Raw genomic sequence first — 19,211 nt, 5'->3', positions numbered from 1 at the left:
AGGGGGGTCCCGCCGACCCCCGCCCGCCCCGCGCCGCGCTGGGGCCGCGCCGCCGCCGCCGGTCCATGGCCTGGAGGCGGCCGCTGGCGCCATGGACCTGCGCACGGCCGTGTACAATGCGGCCCGCGACGGGAAGCTGAAGCTGCTGCAGAAGCTGCTGGGCAGCCGCAGCCGGGAGGAGCTGGAGGCGCTGACGGCGGGGCCCGGCGGCGGGGGCGGCCCCGGGGCCGGCAGCACCCCGCTGCTGATCGCGGCCCGGCACGGGCACCTGGAGGTGGTGGAGTACCTGCTGGATCACTGCGGGGCCCGCGTGGAGGAGGGCGGCTCCGTCAGCTTCGACGGCGAGACCATCGAGGGGGCCCCGCCGCTGTGGGCGGCCTCGGCCGCGGGGCACCTGGGCGTGGTGCGGAGCCTGCTGGACCACGGCGCCTCGGTGAACCAGACCACGCTGACCAACTCCACCCCGCTGCGGGCCGCCTGCTTCGATGGGCACCTGGAGATCGTGCGGTACCTGGTGGGAGAACGCGGGGCCGACCTGGAGGTGGCCAACCGGCACGGCCACACGTGCTTGATGATCTCCTGCTACAAAGGGCACCGGGAGATCGCGCGGTACCTGCTGGAGAAAGGGGCCGATGTGAACCGGCGCAGCGTGAAGGGAAACACGGCCTTGCACGACTGCGCCGAGTCGGGCAGCCTGGAGATCCTGCAGCTCCTGCTGCGCTCCAAGGCCCGCATGGAGAAGGACGGCTATGGCATGACCCCTCTGCTCGCTGCCAGCGTCACCGGCCACACCAACATCGTGGAGTACCTGATCCAGGGCGGGCTGCAGCAGGACGAGGCCGCGGGGAGCCAGAGCGGGACCTGTGCCTCGGGGAGCCATCAGAGGGGCTGCAGTGAGGAGGGCTGTGAGGGCTGCGGCGCTGCAGCCTCCGGTGAGGACGAGGTCCCGAACGTGTTCTGCACTCGAGAGGCTGCCGTGGAAGCGCTGGAGCTGCTGGGTGCCACGTTCGTGGACAAGAAACGAGACCTGCTGGGAGCGCACAAGTACTGGCGCAGGGCGATGGAGCTGCGCTGCGAGGGCGGGCAGTACCTGCCCAAGCCCGAGCCCCGGCAGCTGGTGCTGGCCTACGACTACTCGCGGGAGGTGAGCACGCTGGAGGAGCTGGAGGCGCTGATCACTGACCCCGACGAGATGCGCATGCAGGCGCTGCTGATCCGCGAGCGCATCCTGGGCCCTTCCCACCCCGACACCTCCTACTACATCCGCTACCGCGGCGCCGTCTACGCCGACTCCGGCAACTTCGAGCGCTGCATTAACCTGTGGAAGTACGCCCTGGACATGCAGCAAGGCAACCTGGAGCCCCTCAGCCCCATGACTGCCAGCAGTTTCCTTTCCTTCGCCGAGCTTTACTCCTACGTGCTCCAGGACCGTTCCAAAGGCACTTTAGCCACCCACCTGGGCTTCTCCGACCTCATCGGGGTGCTGAGCAAGGGGGTCCGGGAGGTGGAGAGGGCCCTGGTGCACGGCAAGGACCCCGTGGCCGACTCGGCGCAGTTCACCAAGACGTTGGCCATCATCCTGCACCTGGTTTTCCTGCTGGAGAAGGTGGAGTGCACCCCGGAGCAGGAGCACCAGAAGCGCCAGACCATCTACCGCCTGCTCAAGTGCAGCCCCCGCGCCAAGAACGGCTTCACCCTCCTGCACATGGCCGTGGACAAGGACACCACCACGGTGGGGCGTTACCCCGTGGGCAAATTCCCCTCGCTGCACGTGGTGAACTTGCTGCTGGAGTGCGGGGCGGACCCGGACAGCCGGGACTATGACAACAACACCCCCCTGCACGTGGCCGCCCGCAACAACTGCCCGCTGATCATGAGCGCCCTGATGGAGGCCGGGGCGCACATGGACGCCACCAACGCCTTCAAGCAGACGGCCTACGAGCTGCTGGACGAGAAGCTGCTCACCAAGAGCACCATGCAGCCCTTCAACTACATCACCCTCCAGTGCCTTGCTGCTCGCGCCCTGGACAAGCACAAGATTCCCTACAAGGGATTCATCCCTGAGGAGCTGGAAGCCTTCATTGAGCTGCACTAGGGCGTGACAGCCGAGGGTCCCCAGCCTGTCCCACCCCCCTGAGGTTGTGTGGCTGGAGGGCTCGGGCTGGCTGGGTCAGAGTGCCCAGGGCCGTCGCTGTGCTGAGCTTTGTCCCCATCTGTCACCACCCAGCTGGCGTGTGCAGGGGAGGAGGAGGCCCCAGAGCTCGTGGCTGTCCCTCGTTGTCACCTTCAGGTACCAGCTCTCTGCAGTGCACTCTGTCCACAGAAGGCCACAGCCCCTGCCCTTCCCCGTGCCACCATCGTGTCCTGAGGAGGAAGGAAATGGAGATTCCCTGGGACCTGCTGCCTCTCCCATTAGTGCTGGATTAACTCAGTGTTCAGCTTTGGAGCAGCTACACATCCCCCACGTGCTCTGGCCCTTCCCACCCCACACACCCAACAGATAGAAAGTGAGTGAGGAATAAAATACCCTCCAGCTAAGCCCTTCCCCTCCCTCCTGTCATGTTTGGGACAGCCCATGCCCCACAGCCAAGGGCTCGTGCTCTGCCCTGGGATGGCACAGGGCTGGGTGTGCTGAGGATGGGGTTTGTCTCTCTCTTGGTTGGCCAAGTAGCAGATGGTGTTAAAGGCCTGAGATTTCAATGATTGTGCATAAAGCTGGGATGTTTTTTCTCTTGTAGAGCCAGGCCCTATCTATGCTGCAAGACTTCTCCAATCCTGTAAGATAGAGGAAGGTCAGTTCTGGTTATACAGTTTCATCCATAGATATTGTAGTTTATGAATGGGGAGGAAAAAACTGCTTTAAGAACAAAATCCTGATGTGGTGTTGAGGCCCTTGGCTTGTCCATCCCACACCCATTCACTCCATTCCCAGCACGTTTGTGCTTTGGCCCCAGAGGGCAGCAGGGGCTGAGTGAATGTGGATGGTTGGGGAGCCAGAACAGCACATTTGGAGCCACTTTGGAGGCTGAGCTCTTGCAAGCCCTTTAGGCCAGGAGGTACCTGCAGGCTGGAGGTGCTTGGAGGGGGTTATGAGAGCAAGTGAGTGTCTGAGGTGGGTTTGCACCAGGGTGGGCTGAAGGAAGAAGCAAGAAATGAAGGTTCAAGGTGCCTCCTTATCCTTCTGAGGTTTTAGTGTCACCTGCTTGGGCTCTGTTACTGCCCCATCTGAAACCTCATGCAGTGGGTTCTTAGCAGCTGGTTTGGGCTTTTTTTTTTTTTTCCCCTTTTTTATTTGTTTTTTGTAACTTCACTGAGGATGGTGCTACTTCCAAGGTGGAATTTGAAATCTCACCTGGCTGCTGGTTGGGCAAGCTCCTTCCTTTGATGAGGCTCTGCACACACCTTGTTTTCCTCCATGAGCAGAGCCCTCCGTGGTGGAAAACAAAGAATTTCCAGCAGTTTGTCCTTGTGCAGGCAGTGATGGGCAGCCCTGGCTCCTTCCCTGGCCCTGAGCAGGGTGGGAAGCACAGCTGAGGGGGCAGCACTGCCTGGAGCTCTGGGAAAGGTCCCAGCTGGGAGAGCAGACCCCTGCCCCACCCTCGCTCTCTGTGCTACTCAAGCTTCTCTTGTTGTATTTATCAGCCTCAATAACCACGCTCTGCCCCTGTTGTAGATCTGCCAGTACATTTGCAGTGTTAACTATAACATTTATTTATAAAGCGAGGAGGTTTAACTTGAATTGAGCTGTAAAGTGCACAGTTAGTTTAGCTGCCTTCTATTTTTTTTTTCCTTTTGGCTGAAACCTGAACTAAACTGCAGGAATGGGATTTGTTCCTTTGTGAGCTGATGAGCGCTCTTAACTTTAAATAATAAAACAAAAAATGGCTGCTAGAGTGCAAGTGCCTTGGACTTCTTCCTGATAAGCCTCTCTATTCAGGTGTTCTCCTCTGTTTTCAGTTTGTTCCCAGGGATGGGACACTGGGTATGGAATTCTGGGGTGTTTGCACTTAACAGGTGTGAGGTTCATTTCATGGTTTCTCTATGAAAAAGGAATCTGTGCTGCAGTGGCCAAACATTTCCCCTGGAAGAGTAACACACACTGAAATGACAAAATGACACCTCTTCTGTGTTTTCTTACATTTTGATATCAGTCAAACAGTGTGAGAGGATCTGTTGTTGTTGGCTGGGGTGTTCCCTGCCTCACACAGGTGGGAAAGAAAGAGAGACTCAGGGTCATCAGTTTGGATTGCAGCCCCAAATCCATCAGGGGTGGTAAAAACAGAGGAATTAATGGTGCTGGAGTTAGTTCCACACAGGGACCTGGATCCCAGAAATGCTCCCAGGGAGGGAGCGGGGGGTAAAATATTTGAATGTTTGTCCTGTCATTGATTGCTCCATCCTTAGTTGTTGGTGCTGTGGTGGATGATGGTGCCTCTGTGCCCCAAATGCCATCTGAGCAGTGTCTGTGGAGCCTGGGGATGCAGACACTGCTGCTGTGCTGCTGCAGGTGATCCCCAGGTGTGGGGGGAGCAGGTACAGGGAGCCAGGTGGGCTCAGGAGCCACAGCAGCTCCCTCTGCTCCCAGGGCTGCAGGCAGCAGAGCTGGGGAGGGAATTACTCCAGGCTGGAGCAGCTCTGGGGCTGGGGGATCCAGTCAGGTGCCACAGCCCCAAGGAGGAGAGCATTCCCTGTGATGAAAAAGGCTTCACTTTTTTTAAACACGTAAATAATCTGTAATTACAGAGGGCCCAGCAATTAAATGTTGATAGTAATTACAGGGTGGGAGAAATCACTGCATGATTTAGGGGTAATTACACTGAACAGGCCTGATTGACTGTAGGGCCAGCTCCATGTGGGGAGCAGGGCAGTGTTTCAGGGATTGTTTTGTTAATTCTTGGACAGAGAGGAGTTGTTTCTGCAGTGTGGTGGCTGCAGCCCCTCCTGTCCCCAGACACAGCTCTCCCTCCCCTTTGTGTGATCCAGGCACGCTGGATGTGGCCGTGCTGAGGTTGTTTACAAGCTGGAGCAGCTTCCAGTTGACTAATTGTTTTTATTTATAGTAGGAGAGGAGCTGGGGAAGGAGGGATGTGGGTGCTCCAAGGGGAGGGACTGTCCTGCACCAACTGCAGGGGACAGGAGCTGCAGTAACACAACACCTCTTAATGCTGCTCTGGAGGAGAGGAACAGGGACAGGAAAAGGAATTGGAGCTCCTGGAGGATGGCAGCAGGCTCTGGAAGGAGTAGATGAGTTAATCCATTGTCAATGGCTCCTGCAGAGTTAAAATCCAGTCTGAGAGCTGGAAGCCAAGTGTTGGGGGCAGCTCAGTCTGCTCCCAGGATCTGGTGACATCTCTGTCACTCTGGGGCTGGCTTGGGGCTCAGAGGGCTCCTGGACCAAGGCTGCAGTCTGGAGTGAGGCCCTGGGAGGGCCCAGGCCCAGGCCTGAGATGGCCTCTTGGGCTCAGATCCTGCTGGAACCTGCTGGGACAGACATTGGGGACCTGCTGGGGAAGCCAAGGAGTGAGAGGAGCACACACAGAGCTGCAGGAGGACCTGGGAGGGGGTCACTTCCCTGGGCTGATCTCAGGGAGTGGCTCCTCAGGAGCTCTGCCCCACTGCTGGCCCAGCTGAGCTGGCTCTGGGCTCCAGCTCTGCCCAGCTGAGCCGGCTCTGGGCTCCAGCTCTGGGCTCCAGCTCTGGGCTCCAGCTCTGTCCAGCTGAGCCGGCTCTGGGCTCCAGCTCTGCCCTGCTGAGCCGGCTCTGGGCTCCAGCTCTGCCCCACTGAGCCGGCTCTGGGCTCCAGCTCTGGGCTCCAGCTCTGCCCAGCTGAGCCGGCTCTGGGCTCCAGCTCTGTCCCACTGAGCCGGCTCTGGGCTCCAGCTCTGTCCCACTGAGCCGGCTCTGGGCTCCAGCTCTGTCCCACTGAGCCGGCTCTGGGCTCCAGCTCTGCCCAGCTAAGCCGGCTCTGGGCTCCAGCTCTGTCCCACTGAGCCGGCTCTGGGCTCCAGCTCTGCCCAGCTAAGCCAGCTCTGGGCTCCAGCTCTGCCCCGCTGAGCCGGCTCTGGGCTCCAGCTCTGCCCAGCTGAGCTGGCTCTGGAGGGAACAGCCCCATTTCCATCTCCCGGTGGCTTTGGGTGACCTCTGCTGACGATCAGGGACGTGGCTGTGCCTGCAGTGAGGGAGGAGGAGCAGGGCTGTGCTCCAGGTGCCCTCCTGGTGTTAAAGCTCAGCAGGTACCAGCCTGGTACATCCCTTGTTCCCCTCCCACTCCCCATTCTGGGATTTCTCCACCCTTCTGCACTACTCTGCTCACTGCTTTTGGTTTTTCATTCCACTTCTTTCTTCCCAAATCATCCCTTGGAGATTGTCCCTCAAATTGTTTGTTCAGTGCCATCTCCCAGCCCCTCCAGCCAACATGCAGAATAATTTTCCATCTATCCCTGACTATCCCTTTTCTAATTCTACAGGAAAGTACCAGAGGAACACAAATAAATTAATTAAAATTTATTTATAAAATCTTCAAGTAGCTCCAGACAATCAGGAAAATAATTTTCTCAGTTTCTAAAAAATAGGCACAAGGAAGAACAGTTCCAAAAGATTGCCACATCTTTTTTCCAACAAAAAATATAGAATTTTCTTTAGTGGTTCAGTAAAGTGGCACTCTTGGTGCACAGAGTAATAGTCCCATTCCCAGCAGGATCACTCTAATCCAGGATTTGAAGTCGATTGGGTCTCTGAGCTGGGCTGTCCCGGGTCAGACGCTGTGCCTGGCCCAGCTGGGGCAGGTCTCACCTCCATCACGTTGTGGTTCCCGATCTGCACCATGCGGGCGTTCTGGATGATCAGGGGTGGCATCCCTCCCTGGCCTGGGCTGATGCTGTAGTGGCCTGGGGGGAGCTGTGCTGGGGCAGGGGGACCCCTCTGAGCAGGAGGGGGCTCCATGGGGGCAGGGGGACACCAGGGCTGGGCTGGTGGCACCCAGGGACGGGAGCCCAGGCTCAGGGCAGCCAACCTCTGCTGGGCCTGGAGCTGTTCCCAACGTGCCTGGAGCTTCCTTCTCTGCTCCTGCTCCCACTGGGCTTTCTTCTCCCTGATCCTCTTGGGGTCAAAAGTCTTGAGCACATTCGTGGAGAAGGCAGGAGAGCTCTCATTCAGGGTCACGAGCACACTGAGCATCCTGGGGATCTCGCTGCTCTCCAGGGCGTCCGTCCTGGGCAGGAAGGGGATGACTGAGTTCTGCTTGGAGGGCTCCAGGATGGACTGCATCAGGGCAGTGTCCGTCTGGAACAGGCACAGCTTGCACAGGAAGTTCTTGGTCAGCAGGAGGATGATGAAGGCAGAGTTTTCTATGGCTGTCTGGAAGCAATCCATCTGGCTGCAGCCTGCAATGAGGAACTCCTCGCTCAGCGTGGCACCGTCACGCACCCCCAGGCTCTCCAGAAGGTTCTTCACCCGCCGGGCCACAAGCAGATCTTCACTGGCGTGCAGGACAACAAAGGAGTAGAACTCTGGCTCTGATGGATCCACAGCTGGATCCTGCAGAGCAGGAGAGGCTGGAGAGGGGGGAGGTAATAGGCTGGAGTGAGATTCCTGAAGAGGAGGAAGAGTTGAGGAGAAGGAATAAGTAGGAGGAGGAAGGGAACAGGTTGGAATAGAAGCAGGTGCAGAGTTAGGGGGAATGCCTGGAATGTAGGAGTCCTCTATGGACCTGTGGGCAGGAGCAGTGTCCACTGCAGCCCTTGGCTCAGGGACACCAGTAGAGAATTTCATCCTTTCATCCTTCAGCTCTTCATTCTTCAGCTCTTCACGCTGCTCTTCATGCTGCTCATCTCTTGGTGTGTGAGGCTCTGTCACCGTGCTGGACACGTCACTGCTCTGGGCAGGCTCCGAGGGCAGCGGGGTCTCGGGAATGGGGAGCGGGGTGCAGTGACAGGGACTGGGCACTCGGGCAGCTGTGTCCTGCCCAGGAGGAGAGCTGGCTGTGCTGGCCCAGCTGCATTCCTGCGGGCCATGGCTCTGTGTGTCCCCACCGGGGTGTCCAGCACGGCTGGGCCCAGGGACACACTCGGGGACAGAGGGCTGGGTGTGAAAAGCGACTGTCGGTGAGGCACTGATCTCCAAGCAGCTGGACAGGGAGGAGCTCCCCGCAGAGCGCAAGGTCCGAGGGCCCCACAGGCCGGAGCTGGCACCGATGGGCACCGGTGAGCTCCTCTGCACGTAGTGGGGGGTGGCAGTGCAGGGAAATCCTGCGTCCTCCTGGGATCTCAGCGTGCAGAACCTGACCCCTGAGCCCCCGCTGGCTGCAGAGCCCTCTCTGTCCTGTTCCTCGGGGACAAAGCTGTTGAGTGTCCCCCGCTGCGTGTCCTTGCTGGCTTTGGTGGCAGCCTGGCAGGCTCTGTCCCTGGCCTCAGCACTGCACAGCTTCTCCTGTGCCAGCACCGTGTACACCTGTGCCAGCAGTGCCATGGCCCCTGCATCCAGCTGCGGAGGCTGCACAGCCCCCCCGTCCTCCTGCACTCCTGCAGCGCCCAGTTGGGTCTGCTGGATGTACTGGGCTGCCTGGTTGTCCCTCAGGGCATCCAGACAAATCCTTGCATCCGTTTCTCGCCCCAGAGCGAGCAGCACCATAGCGTGCAGGACCTTGCTGCAGGGCGCAGCTTTGGAGTGCTCCAGTCTGAGCTTGAGCCTCAGCAGTTTCTCTGGAGGGGCCTGGCCCAGGATGGCGAGCAGCTCCTCGAAGCTGGGCTGCAGCTCAGCGCTCTGAGCCATATCAGCAGCCTGGGGCCTGGGGCAGGGCTGGGAAAAGCATCTTACAGCAAAGGGTGGTGTGCCCGTGGTGTCCCCATCGCGCTCCCGGAGCCACCCAGGGCTCAGAGGGCTCGGACCCGGGGCCTCTCTGTGCTGGGAACCTGTGAGGAGAGCAGAGCACAGCGGTCAGAGGGGATCTGGGCTCCTGGAGCTGCCAGGCTCTCCACACCTCCCCACTATTTCTGCATCTGTTCCGTGCTTGCAGCTGTGCCAGTGCCCCGTGCGTTATTCCAACTCTGTGATTAAGCAGAGAGCACGTTCTTTGTGCTAATTTCACATTAATTACAACTGGTTTAAGATAATGGATGAAATAATGCTATATTTAGGTACATCCAAGCGTCTCCTCCAGGCAGCTGCTGCCAGGGCTCTCTCAGGCTCCTTAGGGTGGCAGTCAAGGAATAAAGCAGCTGTAGAGGAAACCCTTTCCAGCCGATCACCTGTGTTAGGGAATAATTCCTGCCCAGTGTCCCACCCAGCCCTGCCCTGTGGCATGGAGCCATTCCCTGTGTCCTGTCCCTCCCTCCCTTGTCCCCAATCCCTCTACAGCTCTCCTGGATCCCTTCAAGAGGCTCTGAGCATTCCCTGGAGCCTTCTCTTCTCCAGGTGAGCACCCCCAGCTCTCCCGGGCTGGCTCCGGGGCAGAGGGCTCTTGGAGCAGCTCCACGGCCTCCTCTGGACTCTGTCCAGCCCTTCCACGTCCTGCTTTCATTGGGAGACTTTATATCCCCGTCCCCAGGTGATCCCTGCACTCACCCCGGGCCTCTGATGGGATTTTAATTAAACAACAGGAGAGTCTGGAGGGCAGGAGCATGGTGGCGGTGTGACCCTGCTCCAGGCGCTGCCCGAGCCCCTGCAGAAACTTTCCTTATTTAAAGGCGCCCTGAAAGAACTGGCGAAAACTTCCAATTTCGGTTTTGTTTTCCTGTCTCACGAAAACCCTGAAATTGCCCAACTGCCCTCGGGGCCCGGAGGGGCAGCCCTGCCCTGTGTGTCCCCTGGCACGGGGGTGGCACGGCCGGGATGGAGCGGGGCGGAGCCGGGAGCGAGGAACGGGAAAGGGACAGCCGGGAAAGGAAGGGAGCAGCGAGGGAAGGGAAGGGAGGAACGGGACAGGGAAGGGGACAGCCGGGAAAGGAAGGGAGGAACGGGACAGGGAAAGGGACAGCCGGGAAAGGAAGGGAGAGGAAGAGATCAGCCAGGAAAGGGAAGGGATCAGCAAGCGAAAGGGGACAGTCAGGAAGGGAAGGGAAGGAAAAGGAAGGGGGCAGCTGGGAAAGGAAGGGAAAGGAAGGGACCAGCAAGGGAAAGGAAGGAAAGGAAAGGGGTCAGCCAGGAAGGGAAAGGGAGCAGGGAGCAGCCGGGAAAGGGAAGGGAAAGGAAGGGAGCAGCCAGGAAGGGAAAAGAAGGGAGGAAAGGGAAGGGAGCAACCGGGAAGGCAAAGGAAGGGGTCAGCCGGGAAAGGAAGGGAAGGAAATGAAAGGGGTCAGCCGGGAAAGGAAAAGGAAGGGATCAGCAGGAAGGGAAGGGAAGGATCAGCCGGGCAGGGAAAGGAAGGGATCAGCGCCAGGAAGGGAAGGATCAGCCGGGCAGGGAAAGGAGGGATCAGCCAGGAAGGGAAAGGAAGGATCAGCCGGCCAAAGAAGGGAAGGGATCAGCAGGGAAGGAAAAGGAAGGGTGAGCCTACCTGCGGCCGGTGCCGGGGCTGGCGGAAGCGGCGCTGGCCCGGGCGGGGCGGAGCGGGGCGGAACCGGGGCCGGGCCGGGCCAGCACAGCCCGGGCTCAGCAGGACGGCCCTGGGCCTGGCCCTGACCTCCCCAGGCACGGCCAGCCCTGCCCGTGTGCCCCCAGGACACAGAGGTGACACCGAGCGCTGGGGACAGTGCCGGAGGTGGGACAGGGACGGGCAGTGCCAAGCCCTGGGGCAGGAGGAAGAGGGGGCACGGACACCTCAGGAGTGCAGGCAAAAGTCGGGGGTACAAAATAAGTAAAGTATTTTTCTATCTAAGAAAGCATGGGGCCCGCTAAAGGGAGTTTGTTTTCCCCTCCAGCAAGAGCAGGGAACAGAGACGCTGGCCAGGGGCAAGACTGGTAAAGGCAAGGCTCCAGCAGAGCTCAGGGACAGGGAGAACACAGCTCCAGCTTCAGGGACAACAAACCCACAGGGCTTTGAACACAGGTCTCACTTTATTGCAGTGTCTGCTCACCAGCCCTGGCACAGGGACAAAATAAGTTACATCAGGAATTGTTACAAAGCAGTGTTTTCAGGGAAAGAACCAGCACCTGGATTAAAATCCCCCCTATTTTAATAACAGCACATCCTAATCCCATGGCAGAGTAACCCCTGGGAAAAGCTGGGAAGTGTTTTATCCATAGAGGTACTCACAGATAATCCTTGAAGTCATTCACAGAACTAGGAAAGAGATTAAAGAAAAGCCCACACTGCCAAGTGAAGGAAAAAGTGTTTGGCTGATCCATGAAGAGAATTCTCTTCTTGAGAAGCAGCTCCTTGGCCCCAGCTGTGCCAGCTGTGCTGCAGGGCTGAGCCTCCCCGGAAGCACAACAGGCACAAAGGAAGTTGTGTGTTTTAAACTTGTATTTTTAAACATGGAGAAGGCGGAAGATGGTGTCAAAGGTCAAGCACAGCATTGAGCAAATTAAAAATAAATCCAGCATTAAAAATAAACTGAGATCCCATCTCTCCCACAACTTGTCTCAGTGAGATTTAGGCACTCACAGCTACAGCTGGGCTGAGTTAAAAAGCTGAAGTGCAGGTCCTTTGATTTTATTAAAAACAGCAAATCAAGATTCAGAATCTCCCCACCGTGGTTATCAAACCTCCTTACAACTACATCTGACTCTAAATTCAGAGAGCAGAAGCACTCACGGCACAAGTGGGCACAAAATTAGAAGATCCAGTGCTGTTCTAGCCAAGTAGCCTTGGCCAGAAGAGCTGGAATTTATCAGAGATCTTCCTCTGGTGCACTGGTTTTTATCTCCTTTGCAGTCAGGGCCACCTCTGTGTCCTTGCTTGTGTTCTCCTCTGGCTTCCCCACCTTCTCCTCCAGCTTCTCCAGCACCTCACACCATTTTTCTGAGAGCTTGGTGCCTCCCTTTGGCTCTTCAGGTGCCTTTGTCACCTCCTGTGACAGCGCAGCCTTTTCCAACTCCGGTAATTTTCTATCACTCCTCATCTCCTTCTTCTCATGCTTTCTGCTGTGCTGTTCCCCCCTGGCCATGGCCCTGAAGGGCCCCACAATCCAGTTCAGAGGGGTGTTGTGGGTGACATACTCCAGGAGGACATCGAGGGACCTCCGGGCCTCTGCCACCCGGTCCTGGCAGCGGGCCAGCGTGGTTCTGGAGAGGTCCTGGAAGGACACAGCCTTGGAGAAGGAGCTGTGGAGCTTGTGGATGTGCCGAGTGGCCCGGGACACGGCTTCCTGGACACTGCTGGGGAGGCCGTGGGTGCTGAGCCGGAGGCTCTCGTAGGCGGGCTGGAGCTGCTGGGTGATGATCCTGAGCATGGCCAGAGTGCGGGATTCCACCTGCTGGGAGAGGGGCGGCTCAGCCTGGGCAGGGGGCTCGGCTGGGAGAGACACAGCTCAGACTGGGCAGGGGGCTCGGCTCAACCTGGAGAGGGGGCTCAGCTGAGAGAGGGACGGCTGAGCCTGGGCAGGGGGCTCGGCTGGGAGAGACAGCTCAGCCTGGGCAGGGGGCTCAGCTGGGAGAGAGACACAGCTCAGCTGGGAGAGGGATGGCTCAGCCTGGGCAGGGGGCTTGGCTGGGAGAGAGACAGCTCAGACTGGGGAGAGCCCAGCTAGGAGAGAGGCAGCTCCACCTGGGGAGGGGGCTCAGCCTGGAGAAAGCCCAGCTAGGGGAGAGACAGCTCAGCTGGGAGAGAGCCGGCTCAGCTCACACTGGGCAGGGGGCTCGGCTGGGAGAGACAGCTCAGACTGGGCAGGGGGCTCGGCTGGGAGAGGGATGGCTCAGCCTGGGCAGGGGGCTCGGCTCAGCTCAGACTGGGCAGGGGGCTCAGCTGGGAGAGAGACAGCTCAGCCTGAAGAGAGCCCAGCTAGGAGAGAGACAGCTCAGCTGGGAGAGACACAGCTCTGCCCGGGCAGGGGGCTCGGCTCAGCCTGGGCAGGGGGCTTGGCTGGGAGAGACACAGCTCAGCCTGGGGAGGGGGCTCGGCCTGGAGAGAGCCCAGCTAGGGGAGAGACAGCTCAGCTGGGAGAGGGACGGCTCAGCCTGGGGAGAGGGCTCGGCTCAGCCTGGGCAGGGGGCTTGGCTGGGAGAGAGACACAGCTCAGACTGGGGAGAACCCAGCTAGGAGAGAGCCAGCTCAGCCTGGGGAGGGGGCTCAGCTCAGCCTGGAGAGAGCCCGGCTGGGAGAGAGCTGGCTCAGCCTGGGGAGGGGGCTCGGCCTGGAGAGAACCCAGCTAGGAGAGAGCCAGCTCATCCTGAAGAGAACCCAGCTAGGAGAGAGCCAGCTCAGCCTGGAGAGAGGGCCCAGCAGAGCCTGACCCCGCAGGGCTGCTCCAGGCCCCTCGCGGGTACCTCTGGCTGGCACGCAGTTCTGACTTGGTTTCCTTTGGGCTGTGTCAGGCTCCAGTCCACCCACAGCTGATGGAGCTTCTCCTGCCCCTCCAGCAGCTTCTGGCCAACCTCCTGCTTCACAGACTCAATCTGACAGGAAAAACAAGAGGAAAGGTTGTAGTGCAAGCACAGCTGGAGAGGCACGAGCGCTTCTCTGCCAGGGAAGGATCCAAGGTGACACGGGGCTGGTGTGGGATGGAGGAAGAGCTTCCAGCTGGATAGCAGAGCAGGAGGGGCTAGGCAGGAGGAAGAAGAAGGGCAAAGCGAGTTGGTACCAGTTTTATTGCCAGCTGCAGCCGTGCCAGGGTGTCCTGGGTGCTCTGCCTGAAGCCCTGCAGCCTGGCCAGGGAGTGCTGGTAGGCTCGGTGCCGCAGCCTGCCCGACAGCGAGCCCAGGCGCACAAAGTAACTGCGCTGCCTCCTCTGCTCCTCCAGCGAGGCCACGCCAAAGCCCTGCACCGAGGTGGCCAGGTTACCTGGGGGAAACAAGAACACAGCTGCAGCTGGGCTCCATTCCAGCTGGGAGGGGTGGGACAGGTTGGATCACCCATTGGAAAACGGGAAGGTTGAAGCTTGCTGTGGGAGCAGGAGGTTTGTAGTTGCTCGTGTGTTAAAGGCAGGTTAGTCCCTGCTCAGCCTTCAGGTAAGCAGACTTGATGGAGAGGCTGAAGTGTGAGCCCATGTGTTTATTTACTTCAAGGCTGATGGACAAGGACCAGCCAGCAAATGCTTGAACTCAGTCCCATATCATGTGGCAACTTGGTGATGAATTCAGAGCTACCTGTGTGCTTCAGCAGGAGCCTTTGCTGTGTCAGGTGCTCTGTACTCTCATGGGAAAGGACTTGCACCTACAAGCGCCAGGTAAGGATTTTCTTACCTAGCTCCTCCTCAGTCATCGGGAGGTAATGATCCACCAGATCCTCTGACATTCCCAGCACAGATTCCACACCTCCAGCCACTGCCTGGCTCACTGCCTTGGCTTTGCTTATGCTGTTGGTCACCACAGAGTTGGTCATCTCCACACCCTCCTGGAGAGCCTCCCTGCCCTGCTCCAGGGCTGTGTTGATCTTGCTGGTGATGGTGCCATAGGCAGCATCCAGAGCTGTGCTGACCGTCGAGGTGACCACGGATTTGGTCTTTTCAACACTGTCTTGAACAGCCCCCTTGGTCAGGTCCACTGCTTCAGTCACCTTGTTGGCCACCAGCTCCTTGGCTCCCTGGGCAGCCCCCACAGCTGCAGTGATGGTGGAAGCAACAGCAGACTTGGTCCTGTCCACGCTATCCTCCACCATGTGCTTGGTGACATCCACAGCCTCTGTCACCTTGTTGGTCACCAGCTCCTTGGCCCCCTGGGCAGCCTCCACAGCGTTGACAATCGTAGAGGCCACTGCAGACTTGGTGAGGTCAACGCTGTCCTCTACAATGTGTTTACTGAGGTCCACAGCCTTGGTCACCTTGTCTGTCACCAGCTCCTTGGCGCCCTGAGCAGCCTCCACAGCACTGACAAAGGTGGAAGCAACTGCAGACTTGGTCAGGTCAACACTGTCCTCCACCATGTGCTTGGTGACATCCACAGCTTTGGTGACCTTGCCCACAGCGTCTGTCACCTTGTTGGCCACCACGTCCTTGGCTCCCTGGGCAGCCCCCAGAGCTGCAGTGATGGTGGAAGTCACAGCAGACTTGGTCCTGTCCACGCTGTCCTCCACAAGGTGCTTGCTGAGGTCCACAGCCTCTGTCACCTTGTTGGTCACCAGCTCCTTGGCCCCCTGGGCAGCCTCCACAGCGTTGACAATCGTAGAGGCCACTGCAAGCTTGGTCCTGTCCACGCTGTCCTCCACCATGTGCTTGGTGACACCCACGGCCTCGGTCACCTTGTTGGTCACCAGCTCCTTGGCCCCCTGGGCAGCCTCCACAGCGCTGCTGACAGTGGAGCTGACCACAGACCTGGTCAGCTTCACACTGTCCCCAACAACGTTTTTAGTGAGGTCCACAGCTTCAGTGACTTTGTCAGCCACGGCTTCCTTGGCCTCGCAGGCGGCGTCCATGGCTGATGTCACCTTGGTGGTCACCAGCTGCTTGGTGTCCGAGATTACCTGCACCAGGGACAGGCACAGAGAGATTGTTGTTGTTGTTGTTCCAAAGTGTTTTCCCTCCCTGAGAAAGCTTTTCCCCTTGGGTTTGTGCTGGCAGTCTGTGGGAGGGCTGGGGAGGTGAGCACACCTGTATTGACAGGGTGTGTTCAGAGCCTTTCCAGCTTTCCCTGTGCTGCTGAGCTTTATTTATTTCCCCACGTTCTGCACCCATCACAGTTCCATCCAGCTTCCCCTGGAAAAGCCTGTCCTTACCTTGTCTGCTGGCTGCTGCAGGAAGGGCAAGTTCTCCTCCAGCTGATCCAGACCTTTACAGGCATATTCATTCACAAGGGCGACTGGAAGAGACAAGGCACCAGTTTATTCTTACATTTGGAGGTGGCTTTTTGAGCCTACAATGCCCAGTTCAGGACACACTCATGAAAACAAGCCCCCAGAAAAACAAATCACCATTCTGGGGTGGGATGTGTTGAAAGTGAGCAAACCCTCTAACTCAGCAGGTTCAAATAATCTCCATTTCACCTCTCCAGCTTTCTAACTGCAGACTTTAATCCAAGTGCAGTGCAGCACCTGCCCTTGGTGGGCAGGGCATTGGGTTTAAAGGGTTGGGATAAGCCAGACTGAGCTCTGTCCCAAACTGCCTGGGATGGTCAGAACTTGGAGTGAGGGAGAGCAAACTGGGAGCTGCTGCTTGGTAACCCAAAGAAATCAAACTGTTTCTGCTGGAAACACCATCACTCCCTTCCAGTGGGGAGCTGCAGGGTGGGAGGCTCAGTTCTAGAGGGGAAGCTGCTGTGGGAGGCACACCAGGGTCCCCTCCCTCTGTCACTCTGTCCCCAGCCCTGCACTCACTCTGCGGCTCCAGCTGGCTCAGGATGGGCTGTGCCCCCCCGACCACGCTGCCCATGGCCACGGCAGCCACGGTCTCAGCCACGCTGCAGACACCCCCCAGGCACGGGTGGGACTCCTTGGTGTGGCTGTAGGCAGAGGAGACCAGGTTGAAGGCAGAGCTGAGCAAGGGCAGGCTGGTGACTCGATCCACAGCGCTCTGAAGCCAAGAGAAACGGTGACATTAGAGCCCAGCCTGAGCTGGGGGGACACAGCCCTGTGCCTGTCCTGAAAGGTCCCAGCAAATCCATCTCCACCCTCCTTCCACTCAGAGCTGAGGAGACTCTGCCAAAGGCCTCACCAAGTGAGCAAGCCAGGGCTAAGAAGTCTGAACTCTGTGCTCCTGAATTCAGTCCCAGTGGTTTCAACACCAAACCAGGTGTGGAAGTGGAGCTGTAACAGCTCCTGGTTCAGAACTGCTTGCATCACTTGGCCAGCCCTGAAGTCTCCTGAGCAAAACAATTGTCTTCTGTACTGAGGGGTTCTGATTTGGCCACAGCTTCCCAGGGCTAACCTTTCTGTCCCCCCAGCCCGGTTTGGGGTGTGTGATTTGTTGCTGTGGCACCTACCTCAGTGTGCTGCTCCTCAGCCTTCAGCAGCTCTGGGGTCGGGGTCTTTCCTGAGGCCATGCTCACTTCAGCTGGAAGGGAAAACAGGAGTGTCACGAGCACAGCTCCACTGCCTCCAAAGAAATAAAATCCTGCCAAACCAGGGGAAAGGCAGAGGGCAGCAAATCCGTTGGGATCTGCCATTCAGCTGCTCCTGGGAAGGTCCAGGTTAGAAATAGGTGAGAACTGCTTTATCTTTGTGTTTTCTCTGTGGGGTGGGATGACTCTGCCTGCACCCACCAAAACCTTCCATCACCAACTCCTCAGCTGGGCAGGGGAGATAAAATACACCAGTATAACCAGTTTGGGAAGGACTGGAAATCCTGGGGAGGTTTCCCTGGAGGATGGGCCAGGTTTCCCAGCTGCAGCATTCCATGGCTACCTGGGACTTGCCTTCCCATCCTCCTGAGCAGCAAGGCAGGAAATCTCACTTCCTGTGAAACCAGGCTGAGACACCCTCATGACATTGGGAGATTGAAGAAGTAGAAAATGTTGCAACAATCTGAAGGGTCACTGGTTCCCCAGCACAGATCTCCTGTGGTATCTGACTCTGGTGTTAAATCCAGAGTGATAAACCCAGGATTGCTCTGGGCCCAAGTCAGGGATTTCAGTGCATTTGTTCTTCAGGACAGAGTCTGCTTTTCTCCCCTTTACCAGTTAATTCCTATTCTTAGATTTGCTGTGACATTTTCCAGCGAAAAACCCTCAAACCAAAATTCCTCCCAAAGTGGATTTCCAAGCCATGCACTGCTCCAGGCTCACTGGCAGACTCTTCCCTGAAAAACTTGCCATCAGAGCTGTGGTGGAGCCCATTGTCTTGTTTCTCATGTTCTTTGCCTTTCTTTGCTGAGAAACAGGAACAGAGAGATGGAGAGAAGTAGTGAAACCAGCATTTGTGAGCCCTGGGCTGGGCTCTGACTCTGCCCAGCACATCTCAGGAGGTGACTCAAGTCAGATATTGCCACCAAATATTGCTGCATAAACCATGGAATTAGTCAGAATTCAGTGAGATTTGAGCAGGGCAGGGATGCTGAGTGCCACGTGCCTGTAGCACAAGCTGTCACACAATTGTCACCTCCAGCCTCTCCAGTGCTCCCCTGGGAGTCCTCCCCATTTAAAAACACCAGGGGATGCTCACCAGGCTGGGAGAAGTTGTAAAAACCTGCTCCAAACAAAGCAAGGCTCAATATCAAATCCAAGTCCCAAAGTCCAGGGGTTTGCTGTCCCTTGGCTGCCCCTCTCTGCCTCAGGTTTGTCATTCCTTTGGAGCCAGGCAGGGCTGGCTTAGGGGCAAAGCACAGCTCTTTCAACACCACCACAAACAACCCCTCTGCTCAGTTGTTTTATTTCTGGACAGGTGGAAAAAGCTCAAACTGTGGAGTTTGACACTGTGGTGACCTTGGCACAGAGACCCTGCAGCAAAAGGAAGAGGGGAGGACTCAGGTTAGGGTAATTCAGGAATAACTCTTTGGCTGATGTAAAAACTGATATAAAGTTCGTTTATACTTCAGACTGCACCTCTGAAGTGCAGGGATCCTGGGTTAAAGGTGGATGCAGCCTGCCAGGGACAATCCTCCTGCACAGTCGTGTTGGAACAAGGTTTGTTCTCCGCTGTGTGGGAGAAATCCATGTTTTGCAATGCCCAGATTTGCAGTGTGGGCAGATCTCCACGGCAAGGTTTTATTTTCTCTTTCCCTGCAGAAGTGCTGAGCAGCTCTTGCTTTACTTGGGAGATTTCAGGAATGCCCAGTGCTTGGCAACTCTGGGTCAGGTGCTTCTGAATCCTTTGGAGAAGCCACAGCCAAGCCAGGATGGTTGGGAGTGGAAATCCCAGTGGGCAGAGGAACAGAAACAGCAGCACTTTGTTTTGGTTGTGGTTTGCTTCCTATGAAAGTGATGATCAGATGAGTTCACACCATTGCTACATCTGAAACATTAGGTCAGCACTGGAGAAAGCTTTTCAGCTGGGTGGTTTCAGAAGGATGAAACTTCAGTGCTCTTCTCTAGCAGCAAGGTCAAGGGATTGTCTGGGATGAGGAGCTGAACTGAGCATTGCCCAGCTGGAGTCATGAAAGAGCAAACAGCAGGACAGTGGCACCAGAAGCTGCTCCTTTTCCTGCCTCATCCCTCCCTGGCCTGGCAGAAGAGCCAGGGACTGCCCTGCTGGCATCAGCACCTCCCTCATTGCTGTCTCTGGCTCACCTAAAGCTGGTTCTTTACTCCCT

General features: G+C 57.6%; 3 protein-coding genes across 3 annotated transcripts; 1 reads left to right on the top strand and 2 right to left on the bottom strand.

The window, feature by feature from the left end:
- Positions 1 to 55: 55 nt before the first annotated feature.
- On the top strand, positions 56 to 3,893 carry FEM1A (fem-1 homolog A). Its single transcript, XM_033081967.2, has one exon. It carries the CDS (start codon positions 92 to 94, stop codon positions 2,093 to 2,095), a length of 2,004 nt encoding a protein of 667 aa, XP_032937858.1. The 5' UTR covers positions 56 to 91; the 3' UTR covers positions 2,096 to 3,893.
- Positions 3,894 to 6,536: 2,643 nt separating this feature from the next.
- On the bottom strand, positions 6,537 to 10,529 carry TICAM1 (toll like receptor adaptor molecule 1). Its single transcript, XM_033081969.1, has 2 exons — positions 10,493 to 10,529; positions 6,537 to 8,909 (listed from the first exon to the last, which is right to left on the bottom strand). The coding sequence occupies exon 2, from the start codon at positions 8,767 to 8,769 to the stop codon at positions 6,700 to 6,702; it is 2,070 nt and encodes a 689-aa protein (XP_032937860.1). The 5' UTR covers positions 8,770 to 8,909; positions 10,493 to 10,529; the 3' UTR covers positions 6,537 to 6,699.
- A 1,239-nt stretch (positions 10,530 to 11,768) lies between these two features.
- LOC117008279 (perilipin-3-like) lies at positions 11,769 to 17,778 on the bottom strand. Its single transcript, XM_042780030.1, has 9 exons — positions 17,749 to 17,778; positions 16,343 to 16,538; positions 15,708 to 15,828; positions 15,056 to 15,602; positions 14,504 to 14,617; positions 14,278 to 14,374; positions 13,677 to 13,876; positions 13,363 to 13,491; positions 11,769 to 12,353 (listed from the first exon to the last, which is right to left on the bottom strand). Exons 1-9 carry the CDS (start codon positions 17,776 to 17,778, stop codon positions 11,769 to 11,771), a joined length of 2,019 nt encoding a protein of 672 aa, XP_042635964.1.
- Between the last annotated feature and the right edge of the window lie 1,433 nt (positions 17,779 to 19,211).

This window comes from Catharus ustulatus, chromosome 29, assembly GCF_009819885.2.
Source record: "Catharus ustulatus isolate bCatUst1 chromosome 29, bCatUst1.pri.v2, whole genome shotgun sequence".
Classification (NCBI taxonomy): Eukaryota; Metazoa; Chordata; class Aves; order Passeriformes; family Turdidae; genus Catharus; species Catharus ustulatus.
The sequence above is the reverse complement of the archived record's forward strand: the minus strand, read 5'-3'. Positions and strand labels throughout refer to the sequence as shown.

Excerpts from the sequence above, each read along its gene's own strand:
- FEM1A (XM_033081967.2), top strand. The coding sequence starts at position 92 with ATGGACCTGCGCACGGCCGTGTACAATGCGGCCCGCGACGGGAAGCTG.
- TICAM1 (XM_033081969.1), bottom strand. The coding sequence starts at position 8,769 with ATGGCTCAGAGCGCTGAGCTGCAGCCCAGCTTCGAGGAGCTGCTCGCC.
- LOC117008279 (XM_042780030.1), bottom strand. The coding sequence starts at position 17,778 with ATGGCAAGTTTTTCAGGGAAGAGTCTGCCA. Across the intron at positions 14,375-14,503 it reads TCACCTCGACGGTCAGCACA|GCAGTGAGCCAGGCAGTGGC; the intron begins GCTCTGGATGCT and ends AGCAAAGCCAAG. Across the intron at positions 13,877-14,277 it reads GATGACTGAGGAGGAGCTAG|GTAACCTGGCCACCTCGGTG; the intron begins GTAAGAAAATCC and ends TGTTTCCCCCAG.